We start from the raw sequence: 27758 nt of genomic DNA on the forward strand, positions 1-27758 counted from the left end.
AAACGCTAACATTGACAGCTGAATTCATTTTCTGCTTGGTCCACTTTAGAATAATACGTTAACATTCAATTAAAGCACATGTTACAATAACATTCCACTTGTTTGGCTTTTTGAAGCTTGGTGGTCTTAAGAACTTGGCCTGTTTCTCCACCAAGAAAAATAACATAACTGACGAAAGTAAAATCCAATTTTTTGATAAATTTTACAAACCACGGGCCTTCATGCATTGATAACATATTTGAACAGGATCTTGAAGGTATCGTGCAAAAGGTCTAAATACAGCGTGGGAAAAAGGTTTGCCCGACATACCCTCCAGCCATTGCCCTCCTCACGTTAGATTCAAACATCTTTGGGTTCTCTCTCAACACAGCAGCGGCATCGTGATTCAGTGGATCCTCGTAATTTGGTTCCTGCACACCAAGTAGAAGAATATATTATTTTATCAAAATTTGAAGGAGGAAACATTCAGAATAAAAAAGACCAAAGGCATACCGTGAAAAGATGATACAAGCCATAGATGACAGTGTTTATATTAAGGACAGGTTTCCAATCTTCTCGTAAGATGTTGAGACAAACATTTCCTTCCAAGTCAATATTTGGATGATAGACCTGCATATAGGAGATAATGCTACAAATAAAATTTATGATGCTGAAACAGAACAAGAAAACAACACACTTACCAAAACTAAAGCACGAATTAGAGAAAAAAAAGATAATCAAGACCATCCTACCTTTGTCTTACACTTAACCTTTGGTGCTTCGTGTGGATAGATGGGAGACACTTGAAAGGAAAACAAAAATGTGCCACCTCTGTAACAACAAAAAATACATAGAGGAGACAGGTAAGCTTTTTCATAAAAAAAAAAAATTCATCTTGCAGGCATGGGTACAGATCTTACCAGATTGAAAATATTATTTAGAATTTGAAAAATAAAAACAAAACATAAGATGAAAAGAACATAGCAGCTTGAGTGCCTTCAAAGAGTTGATTAAAGTTTGATCACAAAGTTAAAAATTGTATGCAGATAATAACATGGAAACTTCCTTGCAACTTACAAGTAATATCCATCATCAGGTCGAATTGAAACTTCAAAGTTCATCAGATCATCTTTGCCATTGGGGAATTGCATGGTACATGATTTTGGTAGATTCAGCTCACTTATATCTGAAAGATGTAATACAACAGAGAATAGGCATGTATTATACTCCTATCTTATCTACCTCATTTCTTTACAAGTTCAATCTACATGTATTATAACATTTCCTTACTTGATATTATAACTTTAGTCAAAGAAAAGAACGTAAATTATAGTTGACTAAAAGTAATAGGCAAGATTGTAGATTCTAACTCACTCCGTAAGCAAGAATCAAGAAGATGGTAGCACAAAAATCATTTTGCAAAACAAATCCGGACTTTACAACATGCAATGAGATGTGTGATATAAAAAGTATGAAGCAATTTGCACTTCAAAATTTCACTTCAGTTTTAGTTCAGAAACTAAATAACTAACTCTGGACAAACAATTCTGCAGATTATGCTTTTGATTTTCAACCTATACAACTCAGAATCCCTAGTAACTGAAAAATAAAGCAGAAGAAAATCTTATATTTGTTATGAAATAAGTCCATTCATATAATCTGTTTGTGACTTCAATCTTGTCCCCACCTCTCCCTCCTACCCCAAGACCAGGCCCCAGCAAAATTACTGCTCATTCAACTTCAAGTTCCACAAGCAGTTTTTAAATCAAATATGGCTTAAGATATAACATATTAGAATTAGACCTTTTATTTTCCTCTTGCCCTATCCGTTTCCATTGTTTGAAACTTTAGAATGCTACACAAATTGGGCATAGTAAAACATAGAAAAGACACTCCATATAATAAAAATAAGAAAACCTTTGTGAAGACGCAACTCTCCAGCACTTTGCTTCTTAACAGGTGGTCCGCCACTTGCATTTTCTGCAAGTTCTCTCTGCTTTTCCTTTACTTTAAAAAGCTTAATCATAGTTCTACAAGAAGGATACCAGCTCCAGCATTAGATGACATATGACAGACTAAGAAATTATCATCCAAAAAAGAAAAGCAAGCATTTACATTAAATTAACAGAAATACTTTCGAAGTATATTTATCCAAACAGCAGCTTTCCCTAACAACCACATTTAGAAGCTTAATAGTTGAATCAGCTACATTACACACTTGACGTCACCCTTCTCTATCAATAATCAAATCCAAACATTTCGGATTTTAAAGTAGGATACACGATCATATTTTGAGGATAATAAATCCAAGGCAAAGAAGCAATAAAATAGTTCATCATTCCAAGTAGGAAACACTATCATGTTTTGTACATTTAACATAAGCTCAGCATATTGAGCTACTCATTTAGAATTCCTTACAAATTCGAAGGATAGATGATCAAAGAGCACTGCGATCTAATAAATCCACGCGGAGAAAGCGAAACAATCGTGCTAGAGAGTTGTTTTGAAAAAATAAAGAAATCAATCCAATATATCAATCAAAGGTATAGCTAAATCAGTAATTTCGGTGAGGCAATTGATAAGAGAGAGAGAGCGAAAAACCTAACGCAAATTCGAATGATAGATTATCAAAAGATCGCATTGAAAAGTGTAAACGGAAACATTCTGGTCCATCAAAAAGCACTGCGATCTAGTAAATCCACGCGGAGAAAGCGAAACAATCGTGCTAGAGAAATACAGAATCCAATCCCAATATCAATCAAAGGTAAAGCTAAATCACTAATTGAAAAAGAAGCGAGCGAAAAACCCTAACGCAAAGGGATCGGGAAATCAGAGATAAAGGGAATAAAAAAAATAGAGAACATAGAAGAAGTGAAAAATAATAGGGAAAAGGAATCAGATTTGTGAGAGAGAAGAGAAGGAACCTGGTTGAAAAGAAAGCGCGGTAGACGATGAACAGAGGTTGGAGTTGGGGGTTTTCGCAGCTCAGCTCTACGCTCTGCTAAATCTGAGTAGTAACCTTTTTAACTCTATTTTCTCTTTCGTCCCAAAAAGGCGTTTTGATTCTCTGCAGCCAAAATCCTCTACAGCAAAGTTTTGGGCCATTGGATTTGGATGCATCTCGCTGTAGAGGAGTTGTATTTCGTTTGATGAATTATAATATGTTATCTCACGCATGTTTTCACCTTACAGGTAAAAAAAAATAGTGACTCTAGAATATATTTTTTTAATCAAAATTTAATTAATTCATTTATATTTTTATATATGTTTAATAAATATGTAACATTCCATTGTTCTATCTGCAATAAAAGTATATTATTAAATAAAATCTATTTATTATACGATTTAATAGCTATATATATTAATAAACTTAAAAATTTAATTTACAAAACATATTTAAAAACAGAAAATTTAAATATATATTAACTCAATGCGTTTCTCTTAGTTTATATTTTCAATAAGTATTTCGACAAATTATTATAAATTAATTTAAGTTTAATAAAAATAATTAAAAATTTATTTTTAATTATTCTTATTCATAAAATGTCTTACTTTTAATTATTATAATTCATAAAACATATTTTTTTATCCGTAGAAATTAAATATAAATATCATAAAATTTATAATAATTCAAGCATTTATCCTACTCAACTAAATAGTTAAACTCGCTTGATATAAAACATATTTTAAAATTATCAAAATAAAAAAATAAGTAGACTTAAGCATGAATATTTATATAGTGTATGTAACTAAACATATTTTCCCCCTATTTATTAAATTTCATAAATAAAATATATATTGATTAAATATATGACTTGTATATGAAAATATTTATCGAAAACATAAATAAAGAAAAATATATTATAATTTTTTTCTAAATAATAGATATTCTCCATGAAAATCAATCCTGATTTAATTAGGTAAAATTATTATAAACTATACAATTTCTTCTCCAAATATTTAATACTATTATATATATAAGGTTTGAATTCAAAATATTTGATTAAACTATAATAATTTTAAGTATGTATATGTTTGATAATATATTATGTTGATATATATTTAAACTTTAACATGTTTGGTAATTTAAATTTTAAACTCTATGTCTATTCTAATATATATATATATATATATATATATATATATATATATATTAAACTGTGTAATAATTAAATTAATTATCTATTTTTTATTTTCGATAGACTAATGAAATGTCATATATTTATTTAAACATAATATAAAAAAATGAATTAGCTAAATATAATAAAAAATATTATATTTTACAATCACTTTTTTATTCATCGTTGATAACATGAAAGGCATGATCAAATCCCATTCAGCAGATGAAATGTAGCTCCTCAGCCGTGTGATGAATCCGAAGGTCCAGAAAACTGCTGCAGAGGTATTTTGCTGAAGAGAGAGAATCCAGAGTTCCAGACGCCCCCAAAAGCCTCCATAATAATTATATGGGGATATTTTTGCTGATGCATATCACTTGTTTATTTTATTTTTCTTTTTTTGGAAGAATATGTTGCTTTTTCTACACGCTATATTTTATCTTTATTTTATTCATTATTACCATGATCTTTTTTAAGATATTGAGTTTAAATTGTATAATATATATGATATATTGTCATTAATAAAATATAGAGTTACAGGGTAAAAGATACTGTAATCTAATCATAACTTCTCATATATAATTAGTTTTTGGATGTTTATAATAATTATTTTAAATAAATCTTGGTATAAAAAACTTAAAATATATACTTATCATATTTTCCATTAATTGTGCAAAAAAATTTATACACAACGCATAGAAACTAAGATTTTACTTAAAATATTTAAGCATAATTTATACTACCAATTACTATTTGAGTTATTAGAATTGTTTTTATTTTTAGCTACCAAGCTATTAACATTTGGTCAATGTAAAAGTATAGAGATTTGATTGTTTAATAGGTAACATAAGATAGGAGTTATCCGATCAATATATATATATATATATATATATATATATATATATATATATATATATATATATATATATATATATATATATATATATATATGTGTGTGTGTATATATATATTTATTTTAAAAAATTTCGTTTACGAAGTTATCCGTTATTAAATAGGAGTTTTTTTTCCCTTTCATACACTAATACTAAGACATATCTTAATTATATAACAGTTTAACTCAATTAATTAAGGTACCTGAGTTTTTATAAATTTATGAGTATTTATCTTTGATTTTTATTGACAAAGAAAGGAACGAATCTCAAATTATTTAAGCCATCATACATTATGAATGCCAAAAATAAATCTTATCTCATATTATACTTGTCTCTAATGTATTTTACACTTATTACACGCAATCCTCATTGTTGGACCCTGACTTTTGCAATTTTATTACACATGCACCCCTACACCATTAAGACCTTGTTTCCGTTAACCCCAAGCAGTCATGTGCATGCCTTGCATATGAGGGTTTAATAAAAATACTCGGGCCAAATTACAGCCATCTTCTTCAGCACATGTTTATACACAAATTAAAAGCTGAAAGATCTCCACTCTAATGCGCCAAAACATAACAACACCAGAAAAAACTCAGATGCAATCTTTAGCTCAAAAACACTTTCAACGCAATTATACATGCATATTAACGTAGTAGTCTTAAAAATGTGGTCCCTTAAAAAAAGTCTTACAAATTTGATCATCTAATTGTCTCTTTAATATTTAAAATATTATTATCAAATTAATCATTCAAAAAATTTAAATATAAGCATATACAATTTGCTAACTTATATTGTTTTTTAGAAGAAATAAATTAGTAAGTTATAATTACAATTTTTTAAAAAAAAAATACTTAATGTGTAAAGAGAAACTAAGAAAATCTAGTTCAATTAATTAAATAAAAATATATAAATTATTATAAAAAATTATACTAATCTTTAATTTTTACCAATAAAAAAATAATGTAAAGAGATATAGGAGAGGGACGAAAATACATGCCCTGGAAGGAAGTACGAATGTTGTGTGTTGCGAAGGGTCCTTTTTAATAGATTACAGGAACCACACAAAGGATAACGACAAACTCTCAAGAAGAGAACCCAAAAATGGCAACAGATTCCCTCTCCTAGTAAACTCATCGAATTCCGCATTCTATCTTTCTCATACTTCTTGGTGTTTGTTGGGCCTTGTCTGTACAATAATTATTATAAAAAATAACAATTTAATCATACATCTTAATTAAAAAAAACAAAATAAAATATTTCAAACGACCTAAAAATATCTACAATATAACGAAATTAATCCTTTTAGCAGATTATTTGTTTCATAGATGAAATTCTAATCAACGTCTTATCTTTTACTCACACCAAAGTAAACATATACTATCCGGCAACTACTAGCTGAATTATATGAAATTTGTTTGTGTTTTTAAATGGACATCGAACAATAATAAAAAAAATAAAATTTATAAAAAAAAAACACACACACAAATTTCTCATGAAAAAGATCCGTGAGATGTATAGTAGGAATTGCATTTGGTCCAAAGAATGTATTTTATTGTAACCCGTGTGGCATAAGTGGCCGCACATTTTGACAACTACCACTTCCAACTCTATATAACTAAAACATTAGCACCCAAACGCCATATCTCACACCAAACACGAGTTCTGTGAATCTTGGAACATGGCCACGTCCCACATCTATGCTAAGGAAACCAAAACTAAGGAATACACAGTGACAACCGAGGAAATTGAACTTGAAGATGCGCTCAACTTCGACTTCAAGGCTAGAATGCTCGCCAAGGCCCACACAGTGGACGCAGCCATTACGCTGAAGGACCCACACAAGATCCACCAAGCCATGCGCTACTCCCTCCTCGCCGGCGGCAAGAGGGTCCACCCGCTACTCTGCATCGCCGCCTGCGAGCTCCTCGACGGCACCGAGGCCACCGCCCTCCCCGCCGCGTGCGCCGTTGAGATGATCCACACCATGTCGCTCATCCACGACGACTTGCACTGTATGGACAACGATGACCTCCGCCGCGGAAAGCCGACCAACCACAAGGTCTTCGGCGAGGACGTGGCGGCGTCCACGAAGGGCGTGTCGCCGTCACGGGTGGTTCGCGCGATTGGGGGAAGTTAGCGAAATCGATTGGCGCGGAAGGGTGTGTGGCGGGACAAGTGATGGATATAGAGCCGGAAGGGGTGTCGAAAGTAAGTTTGGAGAGATTGGAATTCATTCACTCACGTGCACAAAACGGCAGCGTTGTTGGAAGTTGCGGCTGTGTTGGGGGTATTAGTGGGAAGTGGAACCGACGAGGAGGCTGAGAGATTAAGGAGGTTCGCTAGGTGCATTGGGTTGTTGTACCAGGTTGTCGATGATATTATAGATGTTACGAAATCGTCCGAGGAATTGGGAAAGACGGCGGGAAAGGATTTGGTGGCTCATAAGGTTACTTATCCCAAGCTTTTGGGGATACATAAGTCTAAGGAGTTTGCTGGAAAATTGATGCAGGATGCCAAGGAACAATTGTGTGGGTTCGATCCCCAAAGGCGGGCTCCGTTATTTGCTTTAACCAATTACATTGCTCAGAGCCCAGAGGCAACATTGTATTCTCTGGTTTCTTCTTGCACAACTTCAGCTTTTTACACAATTTTAAGAATACCAGAATTTATTGCTAACTACTTTAATTAGCTTCCATTGAAGCATAATAAGAAGACTTTTTGTTTAGTTGTTAGTGAGAAACATTAAGGGGTGCTATCTCAAGCTCTTTAACATCCCCCTCCAGTGAGGGGGCTGATATAGGCGAGTCGCCTATATGGTAGATAGAACCGCCGACATGGCGTAAAGAATTAAGACGGGCTATAAGTTCTGATACCATGTTAGATTTCATCTTAAAATCAATTGGCACCAAGTGAAATTGTTCAACAGATATATACGTTATACCTCAAGGACTAAGGCAGACTATGTGAGACTTCCTAACCATAATATCTGCTTGCTGGAGTTAGTTTCCGCAAATAACATCAAATCATATGCAAAAAGGATATAGGAAATGGGGGTCCATCTTAATTGGTTTCTAGGTGGCAAATTTACATAACAGGGTTCCATTTATAAACTTTTTACGTAAATGGGTCTGTTTTCAAACAATTTGCACAGGGGGTCTCTTATTTACATGGAAGCCGCTGTTGGCTTTGGCGATAAAGCATGACCCGCCAGTGGCAATGGCGATACAGGCTGATCCCGCTATTGGCACTTGCGATACGAGCTTACGTGGACACTAAACCGCTGGTCCCATTGGCGATACTAGCCACGTGGAGTGCTTGCCGCAAGTCCAATTGGTGATACGAGCTGGAGAGAGGTTGCTTGGCGATACAAGGACCGAATTAGAGATGCGTATCCAAAATCATATTTTTCTCATGTTTTAGTTCACCACATGGTGCCACCTATTTTTTGTTAATGATCAACCAAGCAAAAGAATTCATGTAGTTTAAGGTTGTTTTTGTTTTCAGCATTTTTTATGTAGTCTAAAGGTGATGCTGGTCTCGTCCTCATATTTAATTTGGAGACTTTTGCATTTTCAACACGCGTAATGAAAATTTTTGTCTGAGATATTCCGTATAAGCTTCGCACGTAAGATCATTGCGTCAGAGAAAATAACCATTAATAAAAGAATGTTGAAAAATATATTTGTAAATTTATCGAATCAATAAATGCTATGGAGGGTACTATTTTTTTATGATTTTGTAGTTCATGATTTTGCTCAGGATTATATTTTAAATGCTTTAAGAATGAATTCTGATTCTATTCTTTTTCCAGAGGTAATTAGTTCTCTGGTTGGTTTATCACAAAAAAAAAATAAGAAATCAAATTTATAATTTTCAAAATAGCATAATAGATTCCTTATAGATTATAAAAATATATAATCGGAAATAATATTGGTCATATCTTTTTTTTGTCATGTCTCTTTTATTTTGGCAATTACATTATTAGAAATCATTAATTATTAATTCAATACAAGATCATATTTCATGTGTCTCTATTATATAAAGATTGACTTAAATAATCCTTAATTTAACAAAAAAGGTATTTTTTTCTCTGATTTTTCAAAAATTATCCTTACAATGCATTTTGATTTTATAATATTTATGAAGAAAAAATATTTTTCTTTTTTCAAATCAAATAATACTAATGAATTTCTTTTCTTTTCTTGTTTTGTTCATTTTTTCTATCTTGTTTTTTCTTCTTCGCCGAATATGCCAATCACAAATAAAAGAAATCTACTCCTAACTAAAAATGGAAACAAAAAAAATACGTGCATGACGGTGACAATATGATAGAAATTGTTGGAAAAATATAATCATCAAATGAAATAGGACATGTGTGAAACGTAAATCATGAAGCCTGGACACGAGACAATATATAATCATTTTATCATTATATCATTTCATAGTAGTTAACGCTCAAGCAAGAAAACGTGTATACGAGCGAGCAAAGTGGCAAACATTGGCAAGTATACGGTTTTTATTTCATTGGCGAGAACACCCTTGTATCGCCAATGGAATTTGCGGCAACCTCTTCCAGCTCGTATCGCCAATTGGACTTGCGGCAAACACTCCACGTGGCTCGTATCGCCAATGGGACCAGCGATTTAGTGTTCACGTAAGCTCATATCGCCAGTGCCAATGGCGGGATCAGCCTGTATCGCCATTGCCACTGACGGGTCATGCTTTACCGCCAAAGCCAACAACAGCTTTCATGCAAATAAGAGACCCCCTGTGTAAATTGTTTGAAAACAGACCCATTTACGTAAAAAGTTTCTAAATGAAACCCTGTTACGTAAATTTGCCGTTTTTAGGTTCCGCTCTCCACTTCAATTCTAACAAGATGATAATGATGTTCTACACCCCTCACTAAAGACCTTTTGACGAAAAGAAATCCTCCTTCGCTTCCATGTTAAGAGAATTCTCAGACATGCAATGCCAAATTAGTTCGGTGAAGCTAAAAGCAAAGCAACACTCCTCTGTAGTCTTCTTAATGAATATGCATTTCATTTTTGTCATAACCTTCTCTGAATCAATTTCTTTCCTCTCTTTAGTCTCATGTAATGAATAATTTATTGTGTAATAATAATGCTGTTACTATAATATTTCCCAAGGACGCAGCTGCTTTGAAATGGACTTACCAACTCCTCCATAATTGACAGGAGTGTTTGTGCTAATTTCTTTGTGATCAATTTGTATGATACATTTCATATACTTATAGGCTGAAAGTTCTAGCTTCATGTTCATGAGAGCATCAAGAGTTTGATTAATGGCTTCTCCTTCTGAGGATTTGTGAAGATTTCTTTGTCCATACTGCACAATAGTGTTTTCACTACTTCCCATTGGGTTTGATAAAAATTGTTTGCAAGTTGTCACTTCACAGAGCTTTCGAACTAATATAAATTTTAAAAGAAAAAAAATATTTAGGGCAAATAAGCTCTTGGGCGAACACCTGTTCGGCACATAGGGTCGGGCTCAATTGGCTGATTTTTTTCGGGCCACAATTTGGAGATCCCAGATCAGTCTGATCCACTGGGCTTGGCCAATTTTGGCCGATTAATGTAATATTTTTTATTTCACTAACAAAATAATTATACTCCTATAGTCAATTTTCTGCAATATTTTTTTTAATTTAATACTATAAAGGTTATGTTTGGGATTGAAATAAGACATTATCATTTATGAAATTTTTTAATAAAATACCAAAAAAAATTTAAAAAGTTATTATTAATTTTCAAGATAGTGTAGTTCAAACTTGATTTTAGATACAAGAAATTTTAATTACAAAATTAATTATAAAGATATCATTAAAAGGTTATTTTTGTTTGAATTTTTATTGAAATACAAAAAGAAATATTACATCAATAGTAATATAAGAAAAGAAAAAAAAATCAAAACAACACATTTTCATATAAGAAAAAATTTAAAATTGAACGATTAATTATAATAAAAATAAAATATTAAAAAAATAAGTTATTATTTATTTGATTTGATTATATTATATTATTTGTTTGTATAACATCGGTAAAAATATATACACTTTTAGTTATTTACACTTTAATATTATTTATAATATATTTCTTACACATATATCTAATAAATAAAGTAGTTTGGTAACTGATGTTTACACCTAATTTACACAATTAAAAATAAGAAGCCTAAAATTACACAATTTATTATAGAATAACGAACGAATATGGGATTATGGTCGAAGCAACGGGTCTAAAGTCCAAAACCCGTGTGGCTGTGGGGAAAAAAAAACCACAACGCATTTCTGACTCAACCCTCGGTTACACAGTAAAGATGAAGAAGCTGCTTTGAACATTCAATAAGAAAAGGACGCAGCAACCCCCTTTTGGTTTTGCCGAACCACTTCTTCCTTGACTTCTTGCATGGTTCGGGAAATCGCAAAACCCTCACAGAATCAAGTTCATAGCCTTTGTACAATCTTAACACCCACACACCTTTTCTCCCTCAATGCTTCAATTCAAGCTGCAAGCCACTTCCGTGTTTCGTTCTTTTCCCATAATTGGACATCTCAGATTCTTCTCACTCATTTCCTTCACTTTGTAACTGTTTTCTCTGAGGGCATCTATTCAAGTGAGAGACGCCAACGTAATTCTGAAATTTCGACTGAAACTCAGGTACTAAGAACTTCTAAGCTGGTCCTTTACATATATTTAGTTAAAAATTGCAACTTTTTTTTTTAATAACTTAGATTGATATGTACCTATTCTGTTTTCTCTAGTGTAGGATTGTCTTTTGGGTGCTGGATCTTGTCACATTCAGAGCACTTTTCTTTCTCACATCTCAAAGCCAGGATCTAATTGAGCACTTGAAACTCTGCAATTGTTGGAGTTTGAGACAGTTGGTGATTGATTGTGATCCTATTGTATTTACCCTTCTAATTTTGGAAGTTGGGTTTACTCTTTGATAGGGCTAAAATTGGCTATGATGGGAGGGCAATCCAGCAAGATACCTAGCAATAGTGGTGTTCCAACACCAATCAAAATGGGTACCCATTCTCTGTATGCGGCTGATTTGAACTCTTATGAGGCTGCGTGTGTTGAAGATCCAAACTTGCAATCCTTAGATGCTACCATTCAGGAGCGCACCAACAGGGTGATCACCTCTCTTGCTAATGGGATTGAGGTTCGTTCCATATCCATCGAGTCACTAGGGGAAATGACTGGTAGTTTGCTTGAAATGAATCAGGATGTTGCCAAAGTCATTCTAGAGTGCCAGCAAGATATATGGAACAAGAAGGACAGAGAGCTGTTCTCCCTGGTGGAGGACTTCTTTGAAAATAGCCTCCAGACATTGAACTTCTGCAACGCTCTTGATAAATGCTTGAATCGAGCTCGCGGAAGGCATGTTATAGTTAAGTCTGCGATTACCTGTTTTGAGGAAGAGGTGCAAAATGGGGTTGAAGGGTCCACTTATTTGAAGACTTTGCAAGAGCTTAAGGGTTTCAAGGAAGCCGGGGACCCCTTTACTGAGGAGTTTTATTCCTTGTTTCAGTCAGTTTATCAACAGCAGGCATCAATGCTGAAGAAATTGAAAATTAGGAAGCAAAAGCTTGATAAGAAACTGAAGTCCTTCAAGACATTGAAGAGGGTGTCAAATGCCATTTTTGTGGCTGCTTTCGTGTCTGTTTTGATATTCTCAGTGGTCGCAGCTGCCATTGCTGCACCGCCTGTTGTAACTGCTTTGGCTGGTGCATTGGCTGTTCCAATAGGCTCAGTGGGGAAATGGTGTAACTCTCTGTTTAAGCGATATGAGACAGCTTTAAAGGGCCAAAGAGAACTAATCAGTTCTATGCAAGTTGGTAGTTACATTACATTGGTGGACTTGAAAAACATTCGTTTGCGCATCGACCAATTGGAAATAAAGATAGAGTCCATGTTGCAGAGTTCTGATTTTGCTCTTAGAAATGAGGATGCTGTAAAGTTTGCCATAGATGAGATTAAGAAGAATATAGACATTTTTGCAGAGACCATTGAGGCGTTGAGTAAGCAAGCTGATGAATGTAGTCGGCAGATAAGGATGGCAAGGACAGTGGTTGTGAAAAAGATTATTAATTACACAAACACTAGCTGAAAGTCCTTCGGTAGGTTTTGTAGATTACTTTCTCTACCTGGCATCTTCTTTTGCGCCTACCGATTAAACACCCAGCACATGTAGTGGTATTGATGTGCTTATGATTATGAAAAAGCATACAGATATTAACTCGTGTATAACATTTCTATTTATACACTGCCTAATTGCCTATACTTAGGTCTTTGCATTATTCATATTTACGAACAATTTTCCTGCTTATTTTTTCTTTTACTCTTTTGCTAGATGCAATTGAACATCCTCTGTGAGACTTTGACTGACTCTGAGATTGGGCAACAATAATGGAATCATGAGAAAATATATATATATATATATATGCAGTTAAAGCACCCTAACTCCTTCAAGTTGGGACTCCGCTTTGTGATGATAAATTCTTTCTTTATTGGCTTCTTACATGTGAGATGCTTTGATAGGATCCTGATGTTTGAGGCATCCACTGACGATAATAGTCGATGCACCTTGTAGGAATCTGATGACCTTTTCTAAGCATTGTTGGATTTGAAGTTGTAATTTTTTATCAGAAGATTCGGCAATAGTTATAATTATAATTATACTTCTAAAATAAACACCTCATATAATACTATTACTAAAAACATGGACATGGGGGCTATCGACCAAGTATGGGTATAAGAGCCTCCCTCGATAAAGAAAAGCGTAGTTATATATGCCATATGGATACACACCTCTTTCACATTCATAATTGCTATCTGTCTCTCTTACTGTCATCCTGTTATTTATATCTTCTATCTTTTTATAAGTGTTTATTAGTATGTGTCCTTGAATCGTTGAGTATAGGTATAATAGGTAATATATGTAAGAAAGGAGAAGTAAAATGAAATTATGTGCAGGAGGTGTTATACAAGTAGGTGTTCATACGTAAATAAGTCAGAAAAGGGGAAAAAATGTAAAAGAAATGACGGTCTCTTAAAATAACTATCTTGTTAGAATGAAATTGGACCCTTTCCATGTCAAATATTAAGTATTAGATAAAAATTAATTATCACAAAATTTATTATGTAAATTTACATGTGCATTAAATATATATTAAAATTTTTAGTGTTATATATATGACAACATTAATTATTTTATAACATAGTTAGTCTATTAACTTAGTTGGTTAGAGCGTTGCTAATAACTTAAAAGTTACAGGTTTGATTCTTATTTAGATCATTAATTTTAAATTAATTCATAAATTATATTTTTGAAAAAAAAATCAAAAAAATCCTATGGGTCACTTACAGATAGATTACCAATTATTGGGCTTATGAAAGGGCAAAACTAGACTTTCACATGTTATCCTGGGTGTATCAGAAAAATGCTAGGTGTTCCTAGCAGTTCCCAGACTAAGATTATCGCTTTCCATTTTATTTTTGTTAACAGAAGGGCCCTAAGGCCCAAACTCCATTGGATGATAGTTATAATGCAATTATTTTGCTCTTACTTAATTAGTATTTAACTTTTGACTATTTATTAATTATTTAATCCTTTAATAATTTAGATCTTCTTCACTCGATAAGTTTTTTTTTAGAATATTTTATTCGATATATTAATCCTTTATTTGTTTGAAAATAAAAAAGGAAATGTAAAAAAAATATAAAGAGAAATAAAAACAAATTCTAAAGATGCGTTTTTTTTCTTTTTATATAAAAATATTATTATTATATATATATATATATATATATATATATATTAATTTTCTTTCTGTTTATTCTCAAATGAAATTAATTTATTTTTTATTCAAAACTAATGGACAACTATGGTCGAAGGTTATAGTGCACTTCCTTTTCTCTTTTGCTATCATCACTTGAAAAGACAAAAAAGAATGCTTAGTAAAAGTAGTTGATTATTTTTTTTTAAAATCTAGATAAAAAAAATTAATTAGTAGCTGCAATTATTAGCCCAAAGCTATTAAGTTAGCTCGTATTAAATTAAAGAAAATCTCTTCAAAATACTTTTGTTGAATAATAATTTATAAAAATACTTGCATTAAATAATGCATTAAAAATAGTCTTATTTAAGATAACATTTTAAATGTATTAAATAATAAATTTATATATATATAAATAAATAAAGGAAGTGGAATATATACATAGGAAAAAGAAAAATAATATTAAAATGATTTAATTGAAAAAAAAGGGGTGAAGAATATATAACATGTGATTGCGTGAAAGAAACACGTGAGAATCAGAGATACGTGGCGACATGTTCGCGTGGACGCAGCTACTTGTGGCCGCCAATCCTACTTTCTCGCTTTGTTCTTTCCCTCTCCTCTCGTCTCCATCCACACGTTTCTTAAGCTTCAAAATTACATTAATTAATTTACAAAATCCAATTTTGAATATTTAGCGATCAGATGAGCATGTCAATGTTCCCCCTGAGCTGTAACCTGTTCCAGTCACAACCTAGTCAGCACCACCACAATCCCACGGGTAGGAATCCACCTGTTCCTTTTCTTCAATCATCACCGTCCACGTTTCCGGCCATCTTCGTCTCTTTCTGGATTCTTCTCCTCGTGAAATTGCGTTTTTTTTGTTTCACTTTCAATTTATCGCGCTTCAATCTCTCTCTCTCTCTCTCTATATATATATCTCTCCTAAACAATTCAACAACACAGAAGTAACAACAGACCATTAAAAACACAAAACAAGGAAAGCCAGCCAAGTTCCGCGTTTCTTCTTAAAATTCTCGCGTGTCAACCTTATCTGTGGTGTGCTCCATTTGTATTGGAGCTCCTATATAACCAACTTTCCTGACCCATCGTTTTCTTCAATTCAATCCTTAACTTCAATTTATTTCTCTGTCTTTAATTATTATCCTATCGATGGCGTTCAGGAAAACCCTTGCTCAACGGCTCCTTAACATCACCAAAGTGTCATCACAAGCGCTCACCAATTGTCGGATTTCCTCTTCCTCCGTCATCGGAAGGCTTTCACCGCGGGCCGACGAGCCCGTTGATCCCGGAGAAAATGGCCTCTTCCGTGCGCCGCAACTCGCCGGAAACCTCCTCGACAGGCTCAGGACGATGGGTATTGCCCACAACCGGATCCGGTTGGATGGGTTGACGCCGCCTCCGCCGATGGAAATGGTGGACACAGTCACCGTCAAGGACGCGAGAAAATTGCTAAAGGTGGCGCAGGTGGAGATGGTGAAAGCGAAGCTGAGAGAGACCCGAAAGAGTTGCATAACGTTCTCGGAGTTCATTGGGATCTGCGATGAGCATTGCTCGGATCAGGATCAAGCGGTGGAGATTGCAAAGATGTTGGACAATTCCGCGGCTGTGATTGTGTTGGGAGATGTCGTGTTTCTCAGACCCGAACAGGTTAATTCTTAATTCCTTTTATTTTTGTCATTTAATCCAATCTAATCCTGTGATACTTTATTTGTTTTGCAATTTTGTTTTTTTGGTGTGTTTTCGTTGGGTTGTGTTTTAATTTCTGGGTTGTTACAGAGGGGTGATGGTGGAGATCAAAGATAGGTTTTTTTTTTCATCACATGCTTCTTCGCGTTTCCCATTTAATTGGAGACTACCGAAAACTGATAGTTTTTTTATGATTATTTCTTGTGTTTTTTCGACAGGAATTTGAAACTATGTTGTTTCGCAAGATCTAGAAAGTGTAAAGGATTCCACGTTTGAGGTGGTTAATTAGGGCTGTAAAGGACTGCAAAAGCCCATCAGCTTTCATCCATCACCACCATTCATTCAATTTTGTCATTCTGCGGCTTCACTAATGAGAAATTTGGGATTTTTTTGAAATAAAAAAAGAAGAAAATTCAAGAGTTTGGTTCAATTGTGATCTGCTTGAATGAGTCTTTGCCCCTACTAATCCCAAATTATTTTAAAACAAGACTAAAATGGTATACAATTATTAGCTGCCATTAAGTGAAAATTGGGGGTTTGATTATGTCTATAAGTGTATTGAAAATTGGAGGTTATAAAGCCCAGCTTTTTTTATAACTAGGAGGAGGGTGGGTACCTTCTCCTTACATAAAAATACCACAAGAGATTCCCCAATATGTGAAAGTGTTTTTTTTTTTTTTGGGGGTTGGGGGGGGGGGGGGGGGGGGGGGGAAAAAATTTATAAAAGCCCTCTCTCTTTTTTTTATAATTAGGAGGGTGGGTTAAGGGTTTATTTAGGTGATGGTCATTAGTAAATTTGTTCTTATTTCTTAGGCATTATTAAATTTGTTCTCCTGTGTTTCTTATTAGGTACAATCTCAGAAAGTTTAAATTTAAATAGCAAGTTTGTGTGATTATTCCTAGAGGAAAAATCAAATGTAGTTAAAGCCAATTGTTTTACCCAAACTCTAAAATTTGTGATACAGGTAGCAAAAGCCATCCAAGGTCTTCTCCCTGTACCAGGAGCCAAGGCGCACGAGTCGGTAAGAAGAGAATTCGAAGTAATGGAGAAAAAGAAGTCAGCCATTGACAAGAAAGCAGACACCATGGTTCGGCGTGAGCTCTGGGGAGGGTTAGGTTTTATGATGGTGCAAACAATGGCATTCATGAGGCTTACGTTTTGGGAACTCTCCTGGGATGTGATGGAACCCATATGCTTCTATTTGACCTCAATGTACTGCATGGCAGGCTACACCTTCTTCCTAAGGACCTCAAAAGAACCTTCCTTTGAAGGCTTCTACCAAGTCCGTTTCAGCTCCAAGCAGAAGCACCTCATGAAGCTTCACAATTTTGACATTGAAAAGTATAATCAACTCAGGGCTGCTTGCTCTCCCACCACCATGCCTCCAAAGTTTGATCCCTCCATTGCTCTCCCATTTGACAATTCTTCCATTCATCAATGATATTGAAGGTGGTGTGGTGATTGGCCTAATATGAAAATAAAGATGATATGGAAGGCCCTCAATAACATTAATCATTTTTCATTCACTTCAGAATACAGCACATTGCTGTCTCCTTCGGCAAATTTGGGGTTACAATCCCCTCCACCGATTCATCCCCTTAATGGTGTGTTAGAATTAGATGCGGCTTTATGTAGAACAGATGCTGAGTGTTCTTTTCGATTTTCCTTTAAATGTCTTTTTTGAGAATGACAAAATGTCAAACTCTCTTCATCAAACTTTTTCTTCACCTGCATACGCCTTCATTACAGCAATATTCTCTCCACGAGTACGACAAAATTTGTCCTTCAGCAACAAAGTTCTTCATTTTCTTAAAACCTGACAAATTTTAGATATTTTCGCACACTAAACATCCAAAGAAATAACACAATAGAAGTAATTGGACAATAATTTTCTGTTGTACACACTCTTAAAAACATTAATATTTTAGAGTCACAAAATTAGATTTCCATTTAAATTTATCCTTCGAAAATCCAATTTTAGAATCAACTAGAAAATATTAACTTTTAACAAAATTTATTAAAATATATTAACTTCAAGCGTGAATAGATAATTAGTCTAATGGAATTGAAAACAAATAGTCTCAAGGAATGGCAATCTGATACTAAGTCTCCGTTGCACAACTCTATTACATGACTGCTTCACCTTCTCATGCTCCTCTTGCTAGTTCCTTTCGAATCCTCTTCCTTCATATTCTTGAATCATGAATGATTATGATTTGGTCCTTATTGACTTGTTCTTGCATATAGATCTTTCATTGAGTTACAAGATTCAAGAAGGAGCAAATATTCTGCGGGGTACGTAGTTAAACAAGTCTAAAACTTTTCTTATCTCGGATTCTACAAATACAAGGAGTGTAATTGAGCCAGCTGTGTGGAAAATACCAGCACCATCAAAGTCTTTGGGGTTCTCATGGAGTGTTATTAGACCAAAGTTCAAACCAAAGGAAACTTGAGGAGGCTGAGTATTATCAGAGATGATCAACATTCTAAATATCCTCTTGTAATCTGTCTCAGGAAACAATTTCTCACTTGTTCTTCTCTTGTGCCTTCTCTCATTCAGTTTGAACAAGGATACATAGGTGGCCGGGTTTCGAGGTAGAACCGATTACTCATTTTTGGCATCATTGGGGTCTTTCTCTGGGATATAGGAAGAAATTCCTTTGGAAGACAGTATGGACAGCGACATCTTGGTCTATATGGCTACACAGGAATGCAGTCATACATTTAAGGAAGTGGAGCTATGTCAGGTATCCCTGGTTGAGTGAATTATTTTCATGGTTTGGTCTTGGTTGAAGGCGAGTTTTAAAGCATCTTTTTATGACTGGTTGAACCAACCCGTTTTGTGTCTCAATGCTGTCTGATGGTTCCCTTGGTGAATTTTAGCCAGAGATTAAACTTTCTTGGAAGGGGCCTGATTCGAATGCTGGTTGAGGGATTATTCTAGCTGTTCACAATTGGAGGGCTGGGTTTTTATCTTTGTTTATGGTTTACTGTGGCTGGTCATTGTTCTTTATCATAAGTAGGGTAGGATTGTTGCACATGAGTAGCAACACGTTCTTCTTTTTATGCCAAGTTTAATAGGAAAGATTATCTGTTTTTGGATTCTCTTTCTTTTCGTAACTTGGTTGGAGTACTTTTTTTGTTTTCATAGGGTATCTCTTGTCCTCCAACTGTGATTACAACATACAACTTCTTTTTTTTTCCTGATTATTACAACTTGTAATGCAATAAGTAATGAAGTATCTAACCCAATACTCATGGTAAACATTTTACAACTTGTAGGTCAGATTCCGAATCCCTCTTTTTCCTTTCTTCTGTTAAAATACTACCATGAAAAGCAAATTATTGTTATAATTTTAAGAAACACAAAACGGTAACAACTATTTATTGGGTAATTTTACGATGCCTTGCTTGTATGCCACCTCCATTAAACAGGCTAATCATTTTTAATAAAAGGGAATCAAATAGTCAATCATGAATTTTCAAAAGGCTGAAACGTTTCCTAAATGGTTTCTAACACAGGTTGAAAATTAAATTTTGGTTCAATTCCTTTCCCTTGCGCATTAAAACTCTAGGAGGATATGAATGTCTAATATCAAATAAATTTGTTACTACGTGGATGAATTTGTATAAAAAAAATGTTAGGCCGGAGCCCAATTCCCGTAATGCTTCAAGGCCCAAACAGATAGAAAGTAAAGGCAAATACTTCTTGCACCTCTTTTTTGTGTCCTGCACCCCTAAATGTTTTAAATTTCCATATCATCCTCTCTTTATTCTAGAATATCTATTCCAAAAATGTATATGTATTCCTAAATATGATTTTTTATTTATTTTGAAATAGGTATTCGAGAAGTGTATAGGTGTTCCGGAATGACTACTCTAGAATATGGTTTTCATATTCTAGAATAATTATCATGGAAGTGGATACCTCAGCACCCAAATGTATTTCCCTTTCTTTATTCATAGAAACTCAACACAAAAAGCTTTCACTCCCATATCTCTAAACCCAAAAGTGTTTCCCTTTCTTTTGTTCCCTTTTTTCTCTCAAGAAGGGAAGGGACGAGGAGGTGAGCAATGGTTATGTGGGTTTGGGTGGAGGTGGGGCATTGTGGTTATTGGGTTTAGAGGTGGGATGCAGTGATGTTGGGTTTATGGCCAGGGTTGTGAAAGTGAGGGAAGGGGTGCTGAGTGCTGACTATCACGCATAGAAGGTAAATGTGTCCTTTAATTATAATTGTGGGTGCAGAAAGTAATTCTTGAAAATGAAAGACAATTCCGATTGATAAGTACGGTGGATCCATTGATTTCTCTTTAGGAAATTACTTTATGTACTCCACTTTTTTCATGTTACACCCCTCAAATTCATAATATTTCCTTCTTACCCTTCTTCTCCCAAATAAACCTTAGTCACCTCTCCTTCAAACCTCTTTGACCATCCATCTCCCCTCCACCCAATGCCACCTAGACTCTGCACCAAATCCACCACCGCCGCACGTGTCACTGTGACCCACGAACTTCCACATTGCAGCAAACCCACCATTCCACTGTACCACGTTTTGGATTGAGAAATCCGTAATACAAAATGCATTATGGATTCATGAGGATATAAAAAGCAAATATTGGGTGCATAAAGTACTTACCTTGACTTCAAAGGAAATTGGCCGATTAGCATATTATTCATAGAATAGTGGATATATAATAATTAGAATAGACCCCTCAAAAAGAGAAAGGAATAGTTAGATTAGACCAAAATACTACTAGTACCTTAATAAACAAATAAATAAATAAGGTGAGAGAAAAAAAAAAATGTAGAGGAACCTGGAAACTTCCACGAGGTTTTCGGTGAAAACCAAATTTGGGGCTTTGCATCGCAAGATTTACCCTTTCCAATCAAAATTCTTCTGCCTTCCCCTACCAATTCTTTCTCTCAACCGATTTGTAAGTTTCTCTCTCAGATTTCTTATTTCGTTATCAATTCATGTTTTTTAATTTTTTATTTTCTACGTTTTTATTCTGAGACGAGATCTGTATCTGTATCTGTTTTTCTTTCGTTAAAATATTTTTCTTTCTGCTTTTGTTTTCTCGTTCCACTAATTGCCACGTTCAATCCCTAGATTTATACGTCGATTATTCGATTGCTTTTCGTGCAATTCGCTGATTTGTATTTTAGTATAACCTTGTTGGTGACAATGATGCGATATAGCGTATGGTGATTGTTTTTTTCTTTTTTGTGACATTTTAATTAATTTTGTTTGTGAAGATCTGAGTGAGGGGTTTGGCCAATGACGAGTGGTTTTGGTGAATCAACGAGAGCGTCTGCACCGAGCCCATCATGCTCGGGGAACAGTTCAAACGATGCCGGTGATTTTGAATGCAACATATGCTTCGATTTGGCGCAAGACCCTGTGATCACACTCTGTGGTCACCTATTCTGTTGGCCATGCCTTTATAGGTGGCTCCACCATCACTCCCATTCTCAGGAATGCCCTGTTTGCAAGGCCCTTGTGCAGGAAGAGAAATTGGTTCCTCTTTATGGAAGGGGCAAAACACAGACTGATCCCAGGACCAAGTCATATCCTGGAATGGAGATCCCCCACCGTCCTTCCGGGCAGAGGCCGCAAACCGCGCCACCCCCGCCACCTCCTGAGGCTAACCCTTTCGGGAGTTATGGGTTTGGACTAATGGGAGGGTTCATTCCTATGGCAACTGCTCGATTTGGAAACTTCACGCTTTCCACTGCCTTTGGCGGGTTTATCCCGTCCCTACTCAACATTCATTTCCATGGGTTTCAGGATGCCACTGTCTATGGGACAACGTCTGGTTATCCCTTTGGGTTTAATGGCTTTCATGGAGGGAACACGCGGGGTTTTACGCAGGCAACTGGTCAAGTGCAGCGGCAGGAGGATAATGTTTTGAAGAATCTGCTTATGTTGATTGGGTTTCTTGTCCTTCTTACGGTTATTTTTGTGTGGTAATGGTCGTTCTGTGTTGAGGTTACAATGCTTCTTAAGGAGTTGCTTGTGTAAATATTTTAACTGGCTTTATGAGGGAATTGTATGCTTGAGAATGCTGCCACTTTGGCTCTTTATTAACTGTATTATAAGCATCTGCAGTAAACTTGAATGCTGCCTATTTGTCTTTATCGCTTGCCTGTTGTTTTTTCTGTCTTTTAGTAGCTTCTCTCAATCTGATACTATATTTTGGTCTTAAAACCTTTGGTTGTTGGTCTCACAAAAGTGGCTTATTTTTCAAGTATCTGGAATAATAGTTGGTAGCTTCACTGTGCTGCCCATGGTCATTAGCAGCTCAAGTTTTGGTTTGACAATTAGTATCTCATTATTGGAGAGTTATTGTGATTGATAACTGAAACTTATCAATGTTATTTGTCTCCTTCCTAACGGAAATTGAGGACGTGGTTTCAAACAAATGGAAACTCTTGGATGTTTCCAATATTCAAGATGGGGTTATGTTACTAGATTTACATATTTTTGCTTTGGTTGTATTTTGGATTTGCATTGGAGACATACTAAATTCATTTAGCGTGGTGTAGGCATGTAGCTAGCTTTGCTCTTAAGACTAATTCCAATAGAGATCAATGTATAAATAGAGAGGCTTTGATGCTGGAGTCAATATTTATCTCATCTTCCTCTTGCATAGATATTCTGTTTTGGATTGAGTAATGGACAGAATAATCTTCAGAGTTTTCTGATTTTTATTGGTATGCTTGGAGGAGGGGAAGGAACATAGAGAAGGGAAATAGATTTAAGAGAAAGTGGAAAGAAAAGAGGAAGAACGGCATATTATTAGAACAAAAATTCAATTTTTTTTTATTTTATTTTCATTTCAAATTTAAACTTTTCACTCTTGTTTCATTGAATGAAAGGGTAAAAAGCTTTTGCATATAGAAGCCTAGACGGATATAAAGTTTATTATATGTATAAGGGAGTTGTCATGATACTTCTTTGGATGCGGTAGTTAGGGTGAATGTAGCTGATTTTTACTAATAATGGTTGAAGGTTTAATTTATTGAGTATAAAAAGAAGCTAATGAAAGGCTAGACACCAACAGTTTAAATATTATTAGCATAATGTTGTGTTGTGTTTTTTTTTTTTTTTTGGATTTGGGTTCTCTCCTGTGCCAGGAGAGATCCTGTTTGAAAAATTTTAGCCATTTTCATTAGTTTAAAACTTAATTTACGTTCAGCAATGTGGTTTTTCATTTTTTAGAAGAGAAACATAAATGAAAATGTGCAGCATGGATATTGGATGGTCTTTTGGCAAACCCACATGTGTAGTTTCTCGGCGTAGCACTACGATGTACCTTTGGATGTTGTTATTGAATCATGTAATTACAATAAGTTTTAGTTGATTTTTATTTCAGTCGGCCTTAAAGTAAGCTTTAAACTAATGAATTTGCTAAATTTTTTCAAAATGGCCTCTCCTGTTACAGGAGAGGATCCCGAATCCGTTTTTGTTATGTTCCCAATTACATTTCGATTTAAAGAAGAAAACCAATCAACCATGTAGGCGAAATCAAGAAACTATAAAGGTGAAAGTATAAGAGAGACCATTAAGCAAATCTTTACGTTTTGATTTTCATTAAACTAGTAGATAAATATGATATTTTTTGCTATGAGTGGACAAATAAGTTCTTACAATTTAGTATTTTTTACTTTTAGTTCTTATAAAATTATTTTTTTTAATTCTTATAAATTATATATTTTTATTTTTCTTTCTTGTAACATTTTAAATAACACTTTTTTCATTGATCAAAGTGATATCTAAAATGTTTTAAGGATTAAAAAGAAAATAAACATAATTTACAAGAAATAAAAAAAATAATTTTACAAAGACTAAAAAGTAAAAAAAATGCTAAATTATAAGAAAAAAAATATATTTAATCCAATATGATATGATTTTAACGAAATATTTTGACATTATTTGATCACGTAACTTTTTTTTAAAAAAATTTATTTTTTATTATATTTCAAATAGAATTTCAATTCAAAGATATTTGAGCCGTAACTATTTTCCTTTTAAGGATGTTTTCTTTCTCTTTCTTATGTACGTCCATGTATGTGTGTGTAATTTTCAAGGTTAACGTTAAACACCCTTTTATCTAAGACTTTAGAAAATGAAATGAAATTTGACTGGTTTAAAATTTAGGCACTATTTTTATACCGTTAACTAATTAGAAGTCATAGTTAACTTTCAAGGGTGTTGCTTTCTGTGGTGGTGTTTTTGTGCATGTTGGGAGGGAGTCAAACCATTTGGTTGACTCCTTTGCTAATCATGGCTTGTCTTTAAGTAGAGATAGTGTGTATTTTCATTCTCTCCCAGCTTTTGCTGCGCCCTATTTTATGGAGAATGCTCATGTAAACAGGTTGCATTTTAGTAACATTTAGTTCTGGTCCTGGGGATCTTTGCCCAGACTTCCAGCGAAAAAACTTTCAAGTTAATTATTGTAAGGATTAATAAAATTAGTATATATATACAATTTTTACACCGTTGATACGTGTATTAATTACTAACATTTTTTTTTATTGCTACTCATATTTTAAACATCTTTATGTTAAAATTTTATTTCACATTTAAAAGTTTTAAAGCTGATAACAATTATGAGAGGGGGTGGGGGAGAGATTGATCCTAAAAGAATAAGGATTCCTTAAAATTATCATACTAGACCGAACAAGAAAACAAACTAACAAAAACAAAGTTACATCTTAATATTTTATTTTGTATATTATTTGACGAATAATAGACAACATAACTAAAATAATATAAAATTTACTAAAATATTTAATATTAATTCTCTTAAAATAATTGATATCAAATTTAATGAATTTATCGAAATAAAAAAAGAGAGATTAGATTAAAAAAATCAATATTTCCTTTTTAAAATGATTGCATTGGTCATATTATTTTTTTCAATTATCAAAAGAGTATTTTTTTAATATTTTATACCTGTGACAAAAAGTAGTCCCATAATTTCCTAAATAACATTGAAAATTTTATCTTCTCTTCATTTTTAAGTTGTCCCATAACCTTTTATCAAATCAAATGTATAACAAAATTATTTAACAAATCAAATAGACCCTAATTCACTGTAAGAACATAATCTATTTATGTAGGATTGTTATTGAATCAATTAATTTCTCATCAATTCAACATAAGTTATTAATTATTTATGAAATCAATTGATAAGCTTGATGAATTGATTTTAGAATTGAGTTCACCAAATAAATAAGTTAAACCTGGGTCAAATATCTTATAAATAATGTCCAAGAATTCGTTACGCTTACATGTATGAAAAAAATATAATTTATATGTGTATCATTAATAATATAAGTAAGTTATATTATTTGGTTTTTAGTTTATGTAATTTGAGATACTAAATTTAATAACTTGTGAGTTAGAATCAAATTAAATCTGAACTAAAAAGATCAAGTCAAACGAAGTCCAGCTATATCAAATTTGACTCAACTTTTCATTTCTACCTTTACTTTCAAAGAATGAAAAGAAAAAGATAGTACAATGCATTTACCGACAAATAATATGTAAATTATAACAGTTTTCCTTCTCTTTTTATTTATTTAATTTATAAATATGTTATAATATACTCAACGTTTCTTCAATATAAAAAGGTTGTTATTGAAAGAAAAAAAATCTTTATAAAATATTCAGGAAATTTATAGACGTTGCATTTAAGAAAAGGAATTCCTGGACGTGATTCAACGCTCAAATAATTGAAGATGCAGATTGATTAGGCCCAAGTTGGCAGAAACGAGCTCGAAAAGAAAATGAAGGTTGATGAACCAGAAATCAATCCTCATTTATTAGGAAGTGGGGCCAATTTATCAGACATATGGTATTCAAACATTGGTCTTCCCGAAAGCTCCACAGAGTCAATTTAAGTGTGCATACATTACCAGAGAAGAGAACTCTTTAAGTCCTTTGCTGCACCGTATTATTGTATTTTTTTTTTCAAAATGAAATTATAACTTTTAATATGAATTTTATAAATTTTCATCAGTTTGTAGTTTTAAGTTAACTAATGAGTGATTTTACATTTTACGGTGACTTTTAAAAAAAAAATTAAAATATAAATGAAAATGCAGAAAAGGTAAAAATAAACTTTTTTTTGTCAAACTATGACAAAATTACCTGTCATACAAGAAAAGTATAACAAAAATTTAATTTATCATCGATCATAAATATTTTAATTTTTTAAATAGAAATATAATAAACCCATAAGAATTTTAATTTTAGAGAATAGATTTTTTTTTTTACAGGAATCAATCAACACATTTCATCTGTAATAAACAGGAGAAATACAAGTAGGACATTGATGATATAAGAGTAAGGAGTAGCTTTAGAAATAGCAACTCTAACTAAGGAATGAACAACTACATTAGCTTGCCTTTTGGTAAACTCAACTTGGAAAACTTGCCTTCTGGTAAACTCAACTTGGAAGTGAGAAAATTGGCACAAAATATTTCTGCAGTCAAAGATAATGGATTCAACTTCTGGTAATTAAGTTTGGCTTATTACCACAGAGGAGGTCCACAACACCTCTAGGATAACATGAGTGATATCAAAGTCCACCAGCCACTGAAGAACCAAATTAAAGGAGACCCGTTGCCCCGAATCCACTAATAAAATAGGTAATGTTGGCGAATCTTCTGATTATCGAGTTTCAATTCGACAAGTACCAACAGGCCGAAAAAGACGAAAAAAAGGCCTTGCATACTCGAGAAGGCAAGTTAGAAAATAGTTATGTAAATAAATTATTTGAATTGTCATATATAATTTCTCAAATTTCATTATCGCCCTTTTATAAAAATGATATAAAATCTGCATGTATGTTTACTTGTTCAGGTGTGTTAAAATTTAAGTAACAATATATAAGAAAAAATGAAAACTATAAATAAAAAATAAAATTAGATGTTTAATATTAAAAAATTATATTTAATTAAAAAGTAAGTAACTTTCAATATTTTTAAAAGAGAGAAAATTCAATTTTATAATATTAAATTTTACAATGAGATAAAAGGGCACAATAGCTATCATTTCTGTTTAAAAAATTCAAATTTACTACAAGAATATAATTTTATGCTAAAAAAGTCAAAATCACTGAGTGATATTAAATTAATTACTATCAAACTATCGAGGATGTGGATTAATTAACATAACATTATTTCAATTTAACTAGTTTTTGATTTTGTGTCTCCCATATGAAGGAAAAACTATTAT

At 33.4% G+C, this 27758-nt stretch overlaps 4 protein-coding genes and 1 pseudogene across 7 annotated transcripts; 4 read left to right on the forward strand and 1 right to left on the reverse strand.

The window, feature by feature from the left end:
• Window positions 1-11: 11 nt before the first annotated feature.
• Window positions 12-2972, reverse strand: LOC100813186 (NEDD8-conjugating enzyme Ubc12-like). Its single transcript, NM_001255460.2, is given in 6 exon segments — window positions 12-410; window positions 493-609; window positions 732-810; window positions 1057-1165; window positions 1897-2009; window positions 2904-2972. Coding segments are annotated over 5 exon segments (552 nt in total). The 5' UTR covers window positions 2006-2009; window positions 2904-2972; the 3' UTR covers window positions 12-272.
• A 3020-nt stretch (window positions 2973-5992) lies between these two features.
• Window positions 5993-7707, forward strand: LOC100782513 (geranylgeranyl pyrophosphate synthase, chloroplastic-like; annotated as a pseudogene).
• Window positions 7708-11238: 3531 nt separating this feature from the next.
• LOC102667785 (UPF0496 protein At2g18630) lies at window positions 11239-13709 on the forward strand. 4 transcript variants are annotated; one of them, XM_006573539.4, is made up of 3 exons: window positions 11239-11673; window positions 11778-13139; window positions 13373-13709. In XM_006573539.4, the coding sequence occupies exon 2, from the start codon at window positions 11981-11983 to the stop codon at window positions 13127-13129; it is 1149 nt and encodes a 382-aa protein (XP_006573602.1). In that variant the 5' UTR covers window positions 11239-11673; window positions 11778-11980; the 3' UTR covers window positions 13130-13139; window positions 13373-13709. The 4 variants fall into 4 exon arrangements, with proteins under 4 accessions (XP_006573602.1, XP_040872281.1, XP_014631486.1 ...); XM_041016347.1 differs by having other exon boundaries at window positions 11783-13139; XM_014776000.3 differs by lacking the exon at window positions 13373-13709 and having other exon boundaries at window positions 11783-13323.
• A 1995-nt stretch (window positions 13710-15704) lies between these two features.
• LOC100814253 (calcium uniporter protein 2, mitochondrial) lies at window positions 15705-18222 on the forward strand. The gene is made up of 2 exons (XM_003517206.5): window positions 15705-16466; window positions 17471-18222. The coding sequence occupies exons 1-2, from the start codon at window positions 15969-15971 to the stop codon at window positions 17945-17947; spliced, it is 975 nt and encodes a 324-aa protein (XP_003517254.1). The 5' UTR covers window positions 15705-15968; the 3' UTR covers window positions 17948-18222.
• A 3014-nt stretch (window positions 18223-21236) lies between these two features.
• LOC100814783 (E3 ubiquitin-protein ligase RNF185) lies at window positions 21237-22648 on the forward strand. Its single transcript, XM_006573541.2, has 2 exons — window positions 21237-21444; window positions 21767-22648. The coding sequence occupies exon 2, from the start codon at window positions 21789-21791 to the stop codon at window positions 22479-22481; it is 693 nt and encodes a 230-aa protein (XP_006573604.1). The 5' UTR covers window positions 21237-21444; window positions 21767-21788; the 3' UTR covers window positions 22482-22648.
• The last annotated feature ends 5110 nt before the right edge of the window (window positions 22649-27758 follow it).

This window comes from Glycine max, chromosome 1, assembly GCF_000004515.6.
Source record: "Glycine max cultivar Williams 82 chromosome 1, Glycine_max_v4.0, whole genome shotgun sequence".
NCBI classification, from domain to species: Eukaryota; Viridiplantae; Streptophyta; class Magnoliopsida; order Fabales; family Fabaceae; genus Glycine; species Glycine max.